Source organism: Narcine bancroftii, chromosome 9, assembly GCF_036971445.1.
Source record: "Narcine bancroftii isolate sNarBan1 chromosome 9, sNarBan1.hap1, whole genome shotgun sequence".
In the NCBI taxonomy this organism is placed as follows: Eukaryota; Metazoa; Chordata; class Chondrichthyes; order Torpediniformes; family Narcinidae; genus Narcine; species Narcine bancroftii.
The window spans coordinates 28,892,533-28,910,621 of record NC_091477.1 but is presented as its reverse complement, the minus strand read 5'-3'; the positions used below and the strand labels follow the sequence as shown (position 1 = coordinate 28,910,621).

Genomic DNA, 18,089 nt, shown 5'->3' with positions numbered 1-18,089 from the left:
AAGCTTTGCACTAGCAAGAATGATGTGCAGCAAGCTAGCAGAGAAGGATAGCAACAGTTTATTCATTGGACAATGTCATGGTATGATAATTTACTAAGTACGTATCCTAAGGTATATAAAAAACACCACTTGCTGATAACGGCAGAATGCGCCTTCTCCAACTAACACTGTTAGTTGCAAGTGTTACAATCCGGTAATAAAGAACAAAGAACCTTGATTTCGACTCAGTCTGGTGTCTGACTCACTCATTCATGAACAAAGCAGACCTAACAGGAGACATTAGGGGAGAGCTTTCGACACAGAGGATAGTGCTTGCTTACGATGCATTGCCAGGGGTGGTAGTGGAGGCTGATACAATAGGGACATTTAAAATACACTTTGGATGCAAGAAAAATAGATTATGGGTATGCAGTAGGGAAGGATTGAGGTTGTGAGTAGGTTTATATAGGTTGGCACAATATTGTAGGACGGAGGGCCTGTACTGTAGTGTTTTATGCTCTAAATGTATATCAAATTTTGTACGTGATACCTTAATGTACTGACTGTAAAATCCTCTGAAATGTAATCATGTTGTAAAAAGAGCCATATGTAAGGGTAAATCGGCAGATGCATGCAATTATACAACATTATTCAAACTTCTCATTAGAAGCCCATTCAATTGAGTCTATGCCCGTTCTCAGAGCATTTCCATCAATCCCATTCCTGTACTTACTTTTCCTGTAGTCTGTTCTCTCACACATGCCAAGCAGCCTTCCCCTGAGTTTCCAGAGTGTTTAAGGCCGGTGATCCAGATTTAATTTTTAAAATTAAATTAAATTAGACATACTACTCTGTAACAGGCCGATTCGGCCCTACGAGTCCATGCTGCCCTAATTACACCTCATTAACTTACACCCCAGTACATCTTTGAAGGGTAGGAGGAAACTGGAGCTCCCGGAAAAAAACCCATGAAAATACAGAGAGAACGTACAAACTCCTTACAGGAAGCATGGGATTTGAACTGAGGTCTGGTCCTGGATCGCTGGCGCTGTAAAGACATTGCGCTAACTGCTATGCCAACCATGCTGCCCAATATATTTCTACAAGAAGTCCAGGTATGACCTGCAGAAGGCTATCTCAGCAACAAAGATCCATTTCTGGAAGAAGCTAGAGACAGATACTCGCCAGGTGTGGCAGGGATTGCAGGCCATTACATCCTACAAAGCAAGGGTGAACACTATAAATGACTGTGGTGCGTCACTACCTGATGAACTGAACATCTTCTGTCTCTGCTTTGAGAAGCAGAACAACTGTGTCCACGAAAATCGCCGCAAAGCCTGAGGACCCTGTGATATCTGTCTCTGAGGATGACATCAGAACATCATTTAAGAGGGTGAACCCTCAAGGTGTCAGGCCCTGATGGTGTCCATGGCAAGGTATTTAAAATCTGTGCCAACCAACTCGTCAGGGTGTTCACAGACATTTTCAACTTTGTTAGAAATTTGAGGAGATTCGGTATGTCACCAAAGACCCTCAGAAATGTCAATAGAGAACGTTCTGGCTGGTTGCATGCTTGTATCACTATCTGGCATGGAAGTGCCAATGCCTAGGACAAGAAAAAGCTCCAGTGGGTTGTTAATTTGGCCTGTGACATGGGCAACAGCCGTCACTCCAGTGAGAGAATCTATAAGAGGTGGTGTCTTAAGCAACCTCTATCTTCAAGCACACCCACTATCCAGGCCATTCCCTCTTTGCTCTGCTACCATCGGGAAAAAGATACAGGAGCCTGAAGTCGAGCACTCAGTGGGGAAAAGGACAACTTCTTCCCTTCTGCCATCAGATTCTTGAATGAACAATGAACCACAGACACTGCCTTACTTTGTCTTTTTCTTGCACTCTATTTATTTGGTTAAGTGATGCTGCTGCAAAGCACTGAATTTTGTAACATGTTCATGACAATAAATTCCTGTCATCTACCTACTTCAAGGAACAATTTACAGCAGCCAATTAATGTACCAGGACATGTTTGGAAGTTCATGGGAAGTAAGTAGATTAAAGAAAATGTGGTTGTTCAGGATTGGGGTGAGGATATTAAAAAAAATACTTTTGAGAATTTTTGGTGGAACCTCAGTAGTTTACACGGTAATTAGTCAATATCAGTGTTTTCAATCTGTCTGTCCCCTTTGACATGGTTGATTTCACTATCTTTCCTTTCCAGTGCTTCACTTACTCCACCCAGTTGAGTTGAATCACTGCTGCAATGAAATTTCACCAATTACAGTAATATGTTTGAATGCAAAGAGGATGTAGCCAAAAATTAAAAAAAAATGTTATTAGTCATTTCACAATTTATTTGTTTCCCTTTTCCATCAGGAGTTTTTTGAAAGCTTTCCCATTGATGGGTGAAACCCAGGAGCGAGAGAGAGTTCTAATCCCCTTTTCTAAGAGATACTGCCAATGTAATCCTGACTGTATCAACTCTGAAGGTATTGACTGTATCAATCCTTGTATTATTGTATTTGAAAGATTCCAGTACTTGTGTTATTTACTATAATTTTTAATTATAAAATAAAAAAGAGAATTTGAATTATTACATTATTTACAATGATTTATTTCCTGTGGTAGGCTTTTGACACATCCTTTGTGTCTCTGAAGATGATTTTATGGAATATGTGAACCAAAATCATTAATAGCTTTTATACCCTTGAGGTAGTTAAGTGTAAGAATGTGAATGGGAAAGTAAGTTTAATGCTTTGTGTGCATACAGCAGTTAATGTTAAGGTTGGATTTAAATTAATACAAGCAAATATGCAAAAAGTAGAGTACAACTCCGATTATCTGAAATGATCGGGACCGGGCCTATGTTTTTTCGGAGAACTAGTCATTTTTTAAAAAGCAGTCCAGTAGCAACAGCAAATCACTTGGTTCAGTGTATAACCAACAACAAACAACAAGGGAAGGCTTTTTAGGCATTAAAATAATGTTTAATTCTTATCCAAAAAAATGTATAAATCACTGAGACCTCCCAACCGAGTTGATCCCCAACACGTATGCACAGCTGCTGCTGACCCCTGGGGGGGCTTCCTGAGCTAGTGAAACACTCACTGATGAGTCAGCGGGCTCATGTCTCCCAACCCTGAGCCTGACTCCGAATCCTCCACTGCTAAGCCTACCATACATGCACACTGGGGAGTCTGGTATATGGTAGTAGGCCAAGGGGAGGGTTCGGAGTCAGCACAGGGGAGCACCACTGTGCTGAGGAGGAGGGAGGGAATGCAATTGAGCCCAACGTCCCTGCTCCTGACCGGGAGCCTGATGTCCCTGCTTTTGCTGGGAGCCCAATGTCCCTGCTCCTGCCTGGGAAGCTGCTCCACTTGATGACACTGGGACAAGGGATTCTTCTGATTGCTTGTGGCTGGGAGATAGTGGCACACTGTTTGAGAGGGAGAGTTGGAGAGGAAAGTCAATAAGGGAAGGTGAAGAAGAAATGGAAAGAGAGAGGGGAGGGAGTTACTTGAAATGAGGACAATCGTCGTTCTAATTTCATGTCGGGTGAATTTTTTTTCAACCTGTGAGGTCAGTTCGGCTCTGAAAAAATTTTGGATAAATGAGGTTTTCTGATTTGTTTCAGATATCCTCCTTTATTCAAAATTTTATTAAAAATTCAGATAAATTATGATTTTGTAGAATCCGATTTTGAATAATCAAAGTTGTACGGTATAATGAATTAACATTGAGTTAGATAATCCTATCTACATTTAACAGTAATAATGGCAAAGTAATTATTCACAGTATATGATTAATAAATTATTCTGTCATGTTAAATCCAACAATTAATTACATTTATCAGTTCAATAAATAGATCAATACATTAATAAATACAATAGTATATTTTAATATTATTTTAAATGACCTGGGCAATATCCAAATGCAGTTTTTTAAAATTAATTTCTGAAGAAATGGCTATGCAGTTAGTGTACTGGATTGTAGAATATGGACATTTATGCAACTGTCTTAAGATTTTCATCCATCAGCGTCAAAGTCCTTAACAAATGAGGATCAAAGGAAAGTTATGAGGTGGCACAGTTGACATAGCAGTTAGCACAACCCCTTTACAGTGCCAGCGATCGGAACTTGGGTTCGAATCTCGTGCTGTCTGTAAGGAGTTTGTCTGTAAGGAGGTTTTCCCGCGGGCTCTGATTTCCTTCCACCATACCGGGGATGTAAGTTAATTAGGTAGAAATTGGGCGGCACAGACTTGTGGGCCAAAATGGCCTGTTACCATGCTGTATGTCTAAATAAATAAAATAAAAGACAGTCAGAATGCTGACTAAGGTATTGTGGAGGAGAGCACTGAAGAACAAGATTATAGTCATGGAAGTTCTGTAACTAGGGATTAAAGCAGAAAACCCCAAGTAGGTCAGGCAGCATCTGTGGAATGTGAGACTGTTAACAACATATTGAAGGCTTTTTGTTGGAACTGGAAATATGAGAAATCATTTAGATTCAAAAGTAATTTTTAGAGGTTAATATTTTTTTAAAATCTGGATCCATTGTGTATACATTACCTGCCAAGGTAAAAGACTCTTCCAATCTGTGATGAAGAATTTATGAAGCTTGGAAGAGAGGATAATTTTCATTATTGGAACTAGGTGTCAAAGGAAATATTCACAAAGAGGTCCTGCAAAGACCATTTAAAAAGTTGGTTGCCAAACTGATGTTAGATTTCATCTGATGTGTGAAAGAGAAGTCCTGCCTCATGGGAGTTGGTCATTGAAATTGAAATAAACTGACCAGTTAGTTCAGCTACACTTAAATTTGTGGCTGCAACCAAGATGTCAGCTGAAATCAATGACTGAAACTTAACAATTAAAGAATCACAAGAGAACGAATAAAGAGCAAGCTAAATGAAGGATTTCTGATTTCAGAAGTTGCACAGAATGATTCAAGTCTGAGAGAATGGAAACCACCTCTATTGCCCCTGCATTGAAAGAGGTATTCCGCAACAATATTCCTGGATCATAGGGTCATGGTCACCAAGCTTCTTGGCTGAAAGCAGCAATGTTTCAATCTGCCACTTTACTACCAATCAACCATAATCAGACAGAGAATCATGATTAATAGGCTTTAATCACCTTAAAGTGTTAGCACAGCTTGCATGCTGCTGGTCTGGTTCCAAGGCAGGTACTGAGGGAGGGGTTTGGGCATGACAGCCTTTATGGGGATATTTGGGAGGAAGAGTCACATGTTCAGGGGGGGCAGGCCAGCCCATACAGCATATACATACATCTAAATACATAGTGGTAGCACCACACCCATAGAGCAATACAATTCACCATCCCTTTGTCTTTCAGGTATTTGATTCACTCAGGAAAACACTTGTAATTCACTAAATCTTTCTACATAGATTTGTTTAGTTTGGTGCTGCAGTAACTGTGATACCATGAGTGAAAGTTGGATGATTAACCTATGATAGCATGCATGGACCACGTGTCAGTAAATGTTATTGTGGCTAAGTATTGCTCTTACAATTCATAGTCCTCTTGTAACTTCTAACCACATTGTCCCCATATCTAGGTGACAGTAACACTTGGGCCTGGCTGCTACTTCTTGCTCAAAACAGAGCAATTTTTCATCATGGCAACCATTCCCATCTTAATTCACAGTTCTTCCCTTCTCCCTCCAGCATATTCAGGACTCTTTTGTCAGCTACATTTTATCCATCATTTCCATCTTTTAAAAAGTCTAATTGTTTTAAGGTTGTGATCAACTTTGTTTTAGGCGATCACACTCTTTAAACCTGACCTTGAACCCATAAATTTTATTCTTTTCTCTGTGAGACCTGAAATGTGAATGAATTTATTCATACATTATTTCACCTGGTGGAAGGATGCTTTGTAACCAAAAGCTTTGTAGTTCCAACACTGTTATCTGATCTCAGATCTATTTCAGGACCAGGATATTTGGGATAATCTTTGCAACCCATGGTGAAAATTATTAATTTTTTTTTCAGATGGAGTCCATACACTAACCTGCGCACTCATGCTGTTGAACACAGATTTGCATGGTCATGTAAGTATTTCCGAACTTGATAATTACCATCTATTAATAATAAAATAACAGTAACTATTCTGCAGATGGTGAATTAAATACATTAACCATTTAACACCTGATAAGAACAAGGATAGTAATTGTGGATCTCGAAGTCTTATTTCACACATTAAAATTATTTTGAAATTCATGTGCTCTTAACAGCATTCTAATTGTTTTGGTTCACAGCTACTCCAAAATGTTGAGTAAATGAACTTTAGAATAAGAATCAAAATATTTCTAAAACAAAATACATTGCAGGTTTATTTTTAATAGCAGTAACACATTTTTGTAGCTAAGGAAAACCTACAATACTTGTGGTGTTTTGTTTTCAGAGGAGCAGATGTATGAGAACTCACGACTATGTTTGTCAAATGGAGCAAATTTTTAAATGAACAGAACCCTGAAAATGGAGAAAGATTGTCGGGGTTGGGGGAGAGGGTGGAGAGGAAATTGGGGAATATTGTACTTGTTTTTTTGATCCTGTTGAATCTGCTAATGCTCGTTAATAAGGTCTGGGATGCAGTTGCACCCTTCAGGCAGGAAGTGGCTTGGACATTGTCTTGTCAAAAAGAATGTGCAGAGGAGGCAGATTAAACAATCAGTTAGCATATAGAAGGCAGCACTGCCATTTCTGAAATCCTATTCCAGCCTGCACCATGTTAAGTTTGTGCAGTTAAGCAAGCATTCAAAGAAAGCTAAAGAGAACACATAACCTCCACTAGCACTAATAAGATGATGGCATAATCTTTGCCTGGTTTATAGAACCTCTTTGTATTACTTGGTGTAGGGTAATTGGCTGCAGATTGGAGTTTTCTTAAACTTGGCTTAAGTTTGAATGTACTGACTGGTATCAAAACTCATTGATGTTGTTTGTTGAGCTTGTCCATTTGTTTCTAGACATGGGTGGCCTGACAGGTCTTCCTCTGGAAGCTCAGTTTAACTAGAATAATCCAAGAGAGACTAGGCAGATCTGGATATGATACTAAAAGAGATAGACAGGCTCTTGATGGGTAGTCATGGTCTTTTGGAAGTCACTTGTCTTGCTTCACCTTCAACAAATATTAATGCTTCAGACATCTTCACTTTATTAAAATTTGACAAATTCTGCTGGCCTCAACTACAACCTCAAAGTTACCAGTTGTAAATAAGGTATGCATTGGTTTAGCATTTAATCATAAACTTGCAAATGGGGATAGCCATAAACATTCTCCACACAAAGAAAGACATCTTCACCTTATTCAATTCTTCCTGAAGTAAATAGGCAGGGAAACCAGAAAAATTGCATATTTCTTCAGTTTACTAGATATTTTTGACCTCGTCTGCATCATGTCCTTGATAATTCTCCTGGAAATTTTCCTGTTATTCTTGCAGTCATCATTTTCTTTCATTCTGAAGTGGTCCATTTTGCTGCCTGCATCTGACTTTCAAAACGCATCAGATGCTGGGAAAAGCAATTTGCCAATATATGACATAACTCACAACTTTGGTAAGAACTCATATAGGTACACCAGGCCTACACTGAGGCCCCTGATACTTCCTCACTTGCACCAGTCTGAAGATCTTTAGGGTGCCTGCTGAACAAGTACGAAGATTTAAGCTACTTTGAAAATCATAGAACGACAGATATTGGAAATCTGAAACTAAAAATGGATAATACATCAGTGGAAAGATGAGCAGGATCAGTGAAAAGAGAAACAGGGTGGAGATCCTTCAACAGAACTGGGAAAATGAGAAAACAAGTTAATTTTGGGTTGCAAAGTGAGGGTGTGTAGGAGGGAGGAGCAAAAGAAGGTGATGCAATTAATGTGAGGTACATAGATTTCAAAAGGTCTTTCGTAAGGTTCTACATAACGTATCAGTGGTTAAATCGCATAACATAAAGTGACAGTGATAATGTGGCAATGAAGTTGGGAAAATAAAAGTTGTGGTGAATGGTTGATACTAAGCATGACGGTATTGTGAACTGTGAGAACAGTGATAGATTTCAGTAGGATGTAGACAGGCTATTGGGACAGGCAGACTGTTTAATGTGGAACAAAGGGAAAATGCATTTTGCAAGGAAGAATCAAGAGAGAACCTAGAATAAAGGGGATACACTGGAGACTGCAGATGCTGGTGTCTGAGCAGAAAACTATCTGTTGGGTCTAGCAACATTAGTGGGAGAAAAGAATGATCAACATTTCAGCTTGTGGAAAACTTTTAGAACAAAGGATACTGTTCTCAAAGGGTGAAGAAAAAGGAGTGGCGATATGTGTACACAAATCATTGCAAGTGGGCAGGGCAGGTAAAGAAAGTAGTTGATAGGGCGCACACACACATATCTGGGTTTTATCAATAAAGGAATAAAGCATAAAAGCTGGGAAGTTGTACTGATTTAAAGTGCTGCTCAGGCCTCAGGTTGAATTTTGCATTGGAGGAAGTCTGTGGAGGCATGAGAGGGCAACCAGACAAGATTTACAAGAATGGCTCCAGGAGCGAAGGATTGTGATTTCAAGGATTGTTTGAGAGGGTGGGTTTCTAATCGGAGAAGTCTGAAATGTATAGAATGATAAGGGGCCTGGACTGAGTACAGTTGGGAGGCTGAAGGGGTCAAGGAGTCGAAATCAGAGGTTTAAAGGAGAGTGATAAGAGGAAGCATCAACCACTTAAAATCAGCCATGCGCCACCTGCAGATGCAGTGGAAGCAGGTTATTGCCTTTAAAAGGCTACATTTATGATGAAGAAAACTATCAATGACTGGAAATAAAGGGCTGGGTCATGGAACTAGTGGGTTGCCCTGGTACAGATCAACATAACCATGATGGGCCAAATAGCCACCTCGCGAGGTGCAACCATTTGATGATTTGATGAGAAGATTGGGCTTCAGGCTGCTCCGTATCAGCCTAGGTTTGCAGCATTCTGAGCTTGTTTCGGATAAATCACAGCAATGTATCTTCATTGCACACTTTTCGATGCTCCAGGTATATGACCATACACATCCACCATTCTTTTATAGTTCTTGTCTCACCACAGATAAGCTGTTGTTTGACTTCATCTTTCAACAACTGGTGCTTGTACTGTGTATTTTTCTTCCAGTGTCATGTCACATCAGAAACTGTCATCCTAGATATAAAATAGACTGAGAGTTGGCATTTGAGTTGAAAAATCATAGTGCCCTCATCTTCTTTGTCTACTTGCCCTTCCTCCAGTGACTGGGAAGGGGCCAGTTCTTGTATTCCTTATTTTAAGAAGGAAAAAGAGTTGGGTTGTGGTCAAGAAGTTGAGGAGGTAAGACCTGTGCACTTACATCATTGATTAAGAGTTACTAGATATGTCAAGATGAGAGAAAACTAAAATGAGAGGAAGAATATTGGATTGAATCAAGTGGTTTAAATATTTACCATCTTCTACTGCTGGGCCCCACACTAGGGATCATGCAATATGCTGGGAAATACATCTCTCCCATCATTAACTGAGTGAACTTTAGGGCTATAATTTGTCAGATTAGTTGTCCTGATTTTTGTGGGCAGGTATCGAATGAAGCAGCGAAGTATGGTTCAACCATGTACATTGCCACAAGGAACTCCTGCACTTTCACAATGTCAGATGGTTCTCAGTATGGTGTTTTTATGTTCTATTCAAGCCATCATACTGAGAACTACTGAACATTGTGGAAGCTCAGGAGAACCTGAGGACAATGTACAAATGCTCGCCATCTTTAATTGCCAACAAAAATATCTCATAAATGGCAGCCCCACCCTCCTCCACTCTACTTTCAGACATTAGGAAAGTGTTGGTAAAAATGCTATCAAATGGTATTTGTTTACACAAAGTGATGCTCATTATGGATTTTGTCAGGATCAGATCTTCATACAAACTGTGCCCAAATGAATCAGAGATGAATTTTGGAAGAGAGATGAACGCAGCTTCCCTTTACATCAAAGCAGCATTTTAATGAGTGTGGGATCACAATCTTTAATAAAATTGGAATGATTAATAGGGTGAAAACACTACCTGGAATCATCTCACACAAAATAACATGCCGGTTGTTGAAGATCAGTCATCTGTCCTCCAGGACATCAGCGTAAAACTTCCTGAGATCAATATCTTTAGCTGTCATCTTTATCTTCTTAGATGATGACCTCCATTCATCATGAACATTGCTGTTGATTACACATTGTTTAATCCCATCAGTTTCCTCAGCAAGTTAAAAGGTCCTTGCCTGCTTTCAGCAGTGATGTTTGCATAACACGAATGCCATGCGATGATTTCCTCCAAAAACAATACTTAACCATCTCCCCTCTATATTCGTTCAATAGAATTATTAGTTCAATATCTTGGAATCAACAATAACCAGAGGCCGAGCTGAACTAGCCACATAAATACCATGGGTTCAAGAGCAGGTAAAAAGCTGGGGTATGGCACGGCAATTCACCTTGTGGGATCCTCAGATCCTTTCTATTTGAAATACACAGATCTGGAGCTTGATGGAATACTCTGCCTATATAGATGGGAATACTGTAGTTTAATTTGGCATCATGTTCATTTTAGACTTTATGGGCCGAGAATCCTTTCCTGTGCTGCACTTATCTATATTTCTTTGAGTCAGCATGAGGGAAATTTTAACATAACATAACACATTCAGCTTAAATGTGATCAATCCACCACTGTAAACACGCACTGTGTCCACTGTTGCATTATTGTGACAGCAATAGGGACTCTTGGCAAAGCACATTGCAGTAACTTGCCAGAGATTTTTACCAACCCCTCCCAAACTCTCAGCCTTCCCACACAAGAAGGACAAGGGCAGCAGGTCAATGGGATTGCCATCACCTGCAAAATTGAAAATAAGATTAATGTGACATTGGATTAACTATATTTAAAATATATAATTAGGGTAAGCCAAAAACATTAATGTATGATGTATTGGATTATTACCTCTAAAGGACATCAGTTTCAATTCATTTCAGATTTACATTAAATGAATTTATTTTAATAAATCATTAACATGTAAATTCTTAGGTACCCCATTTAAGAGTGTAGTTAACAGTTATGAGTGAGTTCAAAATGCAGTCAAACTGATAAATGGGGTACTAAAACCAACCGAGGGGCTTCTCATGTTTTACTGCTATTCAAGTCATTGATGACACGCAAAAGGCAGAGAAAGGTTGTATTGTCAGATACTTTGTCTTGGTTTTCACTTGAATTTATTTATTTTGCAATAAAGCATAGCTTCCACTAGACTTCGTAACTTCCACTAGAGGAAGGTCCACCAACTGCATGTTAGATACTAACTTGTTCTTTTGCCTTTGCATCTTTTCTGATTTCCTGCCTGGGCCTGGATCCCATATTTCGCGTATTTACCCCTCTCAGGTGGTAAGTGTAGCTCTGTTTAGTGCATGATCTTTGAAGCCAATGTAATCTTCTATCACTTTCCATCTCATGAATATTCACCTTCTAAATTTCATAAGTCGACATATTCCATAAGTCAACACATTCCATTAAGTTAATTGAAAATGTGAAAAGGACCCATAATCTCTGGCAAGTTAGCTGGATCGCAAATGCACATTGTGTCAATTAACGGCACCACTGAAGTTTTGTTCTGACTTTGGAAAACCATCTTAAATTAACCACTCAAGTATTCAGAAATACTAATCTGCAGGCCAATTATATCAACTCTGGCTTAACTCTGCAGTGTAGAGGAAGAAGTGCACACAGAAATTCTGAACTGGTAAATAATTTAGAACAATCTCCAATCCATCTCTAACTCCAGCATAAGCAAAGTAAGTATGGTAATGTTGGACAAGTTAAGGGCAAAATCAGAACATTATAAATATTTCCATTAAATTAGTCTTGTGTTTTGTTTAGAGTTAGTTATCTTTATGATTAATATTAACTCTGGATAGTTAACTAAAGAAATTTTGGAAAAGAATAATTAAGTGTCTCTGGGGTCAACATCTTTTCTGTCATTTATGATGACTTCTGCTGAGTAGAAAATATTGTTACTGATTCATCACTAACAATATTTTCTACTCAGCTGAAGTAGATTCTGTTACTTTTGTGTACTTTTCTTTGCTGGCACATTTGAATTATTTATTGGGGATTGTAGGAATAAGTTATTTTGAGTTATGCCAGTCCATGTGAATGAATTGGTCATCCTACTTAACCCAAGGACTGCAAGTACATATCTGTAGCATACTCATGCAGGAAATTTGACTTTTTTCATTGTCATTTTGTTTTGTATGTAGTTCCACTTGTATGACTGACTATAAAATAATTCACATTTCAAAACATGCTTAAGTAAGATTTTTTTTGTTTTACTCCATCACTGAGTTTCATTCCCTTGCCTAGTTCAAACTGATAGTCATTAATTCTTCTCTTCGAAAAACCTGATAAATAGCTTTTAGAAACGTGTAATTATCTGTCTTTTTGAAGGATATTACTTTTTCCAATTATAATTAGGTCAGACCTAAATTACTGTACAAAAATTCCACATCCCAACATTTGCTTTCAATTCTTTTTCTGTCAACTTCTGAAGCCCTCATAGGTTCAGGTCATCACCACAATCCTTTTCCAATGTCACATAACAATCCTAACTGAGGGATTAGTCAATTAAGGTGACCACCTCACTTTTTTATCCACGTTACTTAGTAAAATGTTCTATTTGTCTGCAGAAGAGCTTATGGTCTGATGGGAAGTGGGTGTGTTATGATATTTTGCAGAGCATGATGATAGCAGGGTACCACAGAGAAAGCTAGGAGTACTTTGTTAACTCAGTGAACTTCATCTTGTACTTGAAAATGGGCATTTATTGTGAATTGGGAGACTATTTTTGTTTGAATTTTGTAAATATACTCTGCAATAATAAAATATCCCCTCATGCAGAATAGAGAAATGCATTGTTGTTTAACATTCTTATGTGGAAATGTTTTAATTTGAAGAAAAAAAAATCCATGTAATGACTGTTGACAAATTCATAACATGTTGAATTTAGAACAGAATATTACAATTATTTATTGCTTCATGAGTTGAAACCTATTTTCCTTGCTCATTTAGTGTAATACTGTCAAAACAAAGCTTGTCTTTAATTTCTTTGCCCTTAAGAAAATATTAATAAATAGCTTTGTAAATGTTTTAGATCTTAAATGTCAGATTTTGTGTTTGCAAAACAAAATAATTCAGAAAAATATAAATGGACTGATTAGAATAACTCTTGAGTATTTTCCAATCATGGAACTTCGGCATGGACAAGTTGGGATGCTGGGCCTGTTTCCTACCATAGAACTCAATGACTCAAATCCATCTTGACAACACGTTCTGACCTGAAATTACAGCAGTTGTATTATGATGAGGCAGTGCTGTGACTTTTCATTCTTCCTTTCATAACTTAATTTCAACATTTAATGTATGCAAGGCATTCCATAAAACACGCACAAATTTAATTTCACTGATCTTGCTATTTAAACTACTTAACATAAGCTGCTGTGCTTTTAACATGTTTCCAATCCAACATGTTTACTCTGCACAAAGTCTGCAAGATATTTCCTTTGGTGAACAGTGTTCCCAGATCTCCACACCATAGGCTGTTGTTCCTTTTGCCGTCTTTGAACAATTATATTCTTTTCTGAAGAAGGGGTGCACTGCACTCTCAGCTTCTTAACACTTCAGATTCACCATCTCTTTCAACATCCTTTCTCAGATGATGCCTGTACCTGTGATTTGCAACAGTTTCCCTGATCTTTCTCTCACGGGATCTAGGTAGTGATAGCACTCTGATGACTATAGGCTTTTGCCATTTTTCTCATTGGTATTGTGCTTGAATTCTTATCTCATTACCTGATTTAAGGAGTGAAATCTACTAAGCTGACTTGTTGTACTTAAAAGTTTGATATTACTTCTTTCTCTTCTACTGTCTGCTTAGTTCATTTTGAATGTTGGCTTCACCACCATCAAGAATGGCACCATGGTATCCCACACTGCACTTCTACTTATGGCACACAACCAGTGGTGAAGATGGTGAAAGTATGGCCAAGGGTGACAGAGGAGTGCCTGCAGGACTGCTTTGAATAACTTGACCGCTCCATTGTCAATGTAGTGACTTTTGTTTATAGTCGCTTGGAGGATTTCAGAATGTTGTTGATGTCTTTGACTTGTTCAAACAAATTCATACTAAAGTTGAGTTTTCCAAAGTTTATTAGATGGTATTAAACATTGTTATCAGCTGCTATACGTTGTTACAAAACATTAAAACATTGTTAGATGGTCAATAGAAATTATTGGAGTTTTTCCAATCCCTCCATTTTGCAGAACAGAAGAACTAAACTGAGCATCTTTATCTCTCTAACAAGCTGAAAAACCATCTGTAACCTTGGCTCAAAGATGTTACAAGGAGACAGCATAAAAATATGTAAAACAACAGCCAGAAAGCCACAAACAGAACTGCTTGTGTGTTTGAAATCCACTTTAACCTTTACAATATTTAAAAGATAATTATTATCACCACATAGAAAAAAAAACAAACATAGTATTTCATAGTATATATTGGTTAAATTTCAAAAGAAGATAAAAATCAATTATCAAGGCTTTTTGCCTCTTGCAAAAGACAGATTTTGGTAATTTGTCTTTTCAGTAAGCTAGTTTTAGTCTTGATCGAACTTGATGTAAAAGTCCTCCTTTGACCTGGATGATTTCAACAATCTTTCCCATCAACCAGGAATTTCGAAGCCAGTCTTCCTGAAGCTGTAGAAGAAATTGATACCACATTTCTATCTTCAGAAAATACTTGACTTTCAAACCTTGGGAAGCCAGATCAGCAAGATTGTTAACTGTGTTAACGTATTTCCACTGTATTGGTAATGAGAGTTTATCAATTTCAGTGTTTCTGTTGGCCACAAAAGTTTGAAACCTTGTGGTTTTATTGTTCATGTATTTGAGCAGAGAGCTGCTATCAATTCAAAATATGGAATATGTTAGTTCCATCGGCAACTCTCTTTTCAACATCATGCCCATTCTGCTCACCATGTAGTGGCCATCAACTCAATTTGAGGGATAGTGGCCGGTTTCATTGGAGCCACCCTGGCTTTTCCCATTCCAAATCCACAATTTACATGATCGTGGTTATCATTGCTATAATAGGTAACTAACATGCATCAGCAAAATGATGCAATTGAGCAGATGTCACAGTTCCAAAATTTGTGGGTTTGAAGCATCTGTCAATCTTGAAGTCTTCCAGAGCACGAAGATCCTGAATCCAACATGTCCATTCTTACACAATGGATTCTGGTATCTCAACATCCCATCCATTCTTACACAATGGATTCTGGTATCTCAACATCCCATCCAATCATTCCAACACAAATCTTGCAGGATCTTTTGGCAATTAGGACAACTGGTGCCATTATTCTTAGGGGATGATATATCAAACTGAGTGTTGATATAATCACCCTTCTTGTGAGAGGTCAGTCCTTCAAAATAATTTTGAACTTAAAAACGTCAGACTGAACACATCATTGTACACCTAACACCCTCTCCACAGGAAGGTTGTCATTGGTCTGCCCAGATTTTTCATTTCTTTTGCCCTCTCTGTTTCAGGTATGGCAGCCAATGCATGACAACTGTTGCTTATCCATTTGGTAAGTAGAAAGCCTCCCTTGAAACAAATTGCTCTCAATTCCTGATAAAGAGTTATTGCTTCTTCTGTAGCTACAGAAGTAAGACAGTCATCCACTTAAAAGTTATTTCTGATGGTGCTTGAAGCTTGAGAGCTAAACTGTTTCATATTGTCCTCAGCACACTTCCTAAGGGCAAAATTTGCACAACTTGGTGATGAAGTCACTCCAAATAGATGCCCTGTCATTCTGTATTCCTCCATGTTCTGACTGTAATCTCCATCAGGCCACCAAAGGAACATAACAAGTCACGGTCTTCCTTTGGTATTTTCACCTGGTGGATCATTACTTCAATGTTTGCAGTGATGACAACAGAATCCAGTTAAGACTCCTATCAACATACTGGTCAAATCTGTAAGTGTTGAGAATTTAATGAAATTCCCCAAAAGGTTGTTCCACAGTCAAACACCAGTTGAAGTTTTTCTTTTGTGGATGCAAAACCCCATTGGGTGGTAAGTACCATTTTTTTTGTCATCACTATGTTCCAGGATATCTAGTACTTACTCTGTATAACCTTTAAATATCATTTCAGGCACACAGTTAGTGTAGTATGAATGAAAGGAAGTATCTTTTTTGAATCTTCTCTTTAAATTCAATGCACGTTGTTCGATAACACTTATATTATCAGGCATGCACATTTCCCTTTTCTTTAAAGGTCCATCAAACATTTGAATCTCCTTCTTGGGCAGGGAATAGACCCCTTGTGGTTAAATTAATTTAGATCCAATGCAATAATGATCATTAGCCAGCTTGGCAGATTTTGACATCAACTGAGCACTGTTTCCATCTTTTTTTTGTTGTTTGTTTCTTTTCTGTATAATTTTAGAAGATGTGTAGCATTTTGGGATGATTTTGACTACATATGTCACAGCTAAGTCGCATTTTGCAGATTTTGCTGATGTGTCCTTGACACAAACAGCCAAACATACTTCATTTTCCTTCAGAAAAGTTATTTTCTCACTATGGACACTTTTTCAAAGCATTCTTATCATTCTTCTCTTTCTTTTTCTTTTCTAATCTGTATATTGATTATACAGATTTACATTACATACATACATTTAAAAGTGTGTAAGAAAAAATAGTGTGTAACGAATATTTATTAACTATAAATTTCTTCGCCTCTTGTAAAACTGAAAGAAAAAAGAGAGAGAAAAAAATTAATTTTTATTGCAAAATCCTCTCTTTAAAAAAAAAAGGACTGGCCCATCCATTCTGAGAGTAAAGTAGGAAAACAAAGGGTTTCCTGGTTAAAACAAATTTACCATAAGGAACTAGGAGAGAATCCAGTATAAAATTATTATTTTAAAACTGTCTGGAAATATTGAATAAACAGTCGCCAAACTTCTTCAAATTTATGATTGTTAGAGAGTCAATAGTGTTATGGAAAAAATTAATACAATTATGGAACAAAATGTATCTTAAGGGGTAAGGTTAGATTGTGGGAGTTTAGATATTAATTTACATTCTACAAGAGACATTAATATTTCACAAAAGACATCTCATTTAAAATGCAAGGGCTATGCCTAAAGTGGAATCTTCATGTCTGCCAGTGTCTTTACAGAAACATGAAGAGTGCTTGTGAAAATTTCATAAGTAGGTGTTATTTGAACTCTATGGAATCAAAATGGACTATTGTCTTTAAAGACAATAGTTTCTAAACTCAGAAACTGATTCATCTTTTGCCAGTGCCAGTGATCCAAGTCTGGTTGAAGTTTGCTTTTCTAAGAGTGGTCATGTGGTTATGCAAACAGAGAAAAAATATGCTATTCTCTTTGGAGAGCGGGAGAAAGTTTCAGTTTACAGTAGGAAGAGGTGTTGGAAACTGCAAGTTTTGTAGACCTGCTATAAGATTGCATTCGAAGACTGGTTTTGAGTTCTGAGTTCAGCCTATTCTAAACCCTTGTAGTCAATTACAAGAGGATGATACTGGTTAATATGTTTCTCCCGAAATAGGGGAAAAATAACTCTCTGTGGTAAACTGGAAGAAGAGGTTACCTTCTGGAAAACCCATGAGGGGCATCTTTCTTTGGCAAGACACTGAAGGAGATGATTGAAGGAGATCAGTCTGTCTCTGTCCAACGAACAACAAATATCTCTCTCTGAAACCAGCAAAGACTTTCCTTTGCGGTAACAATTTAAGTTAAAGCACCAGAGCCCAGTGAAGATCATAAATGTTGAATTCTGTGCACTGTATAGAAAATTGCCTGATACCAGTGAACTTGGAGAAATGCAAAGTGAATGATTGGACAGAAAAAAAACACCTTTTCTGAACACATTACACACATGTGCACTTCAAATTAGAAGGGTATTTAGTTAAGAGTAATAAGTTAAATATTTATACGATTGTGTTTGAAGAAAATTAAAAACATT

The 18,089-nt window shown here is 37.8% G+C and overlaps 1 protein-coding gene across 14 annotated transcripts in view; it reads left to right on the top strand.

Annotated features, from left to right (window-relative positions):
• LOC138743365 (PH and SEC7 domain-containing protein 2-like) overlaps nt 1-18,089 on the top strand; it is a 274,779-nt gene that overhangs the window by 70,257 nt on the left and 186,433 nt on the right. For all 14 annotated transcript variants that reach the window (XM_069898611.1, XM_069898607.1, XM_069898609.1 and 11 more), the window contains 2 exons: nt 2,353-2,465; nt 5,993-6,051. In XM_069898611.1, coding sequence (XP_069754712.1) covers nt 2,353-2,465; nt 5,993-6,051 — 172 coding nt within the window. The remainder of the gene's footprint in view (nt 1-2,352; nt 2,466-5,992; nt 6,052-18,089) is intronic.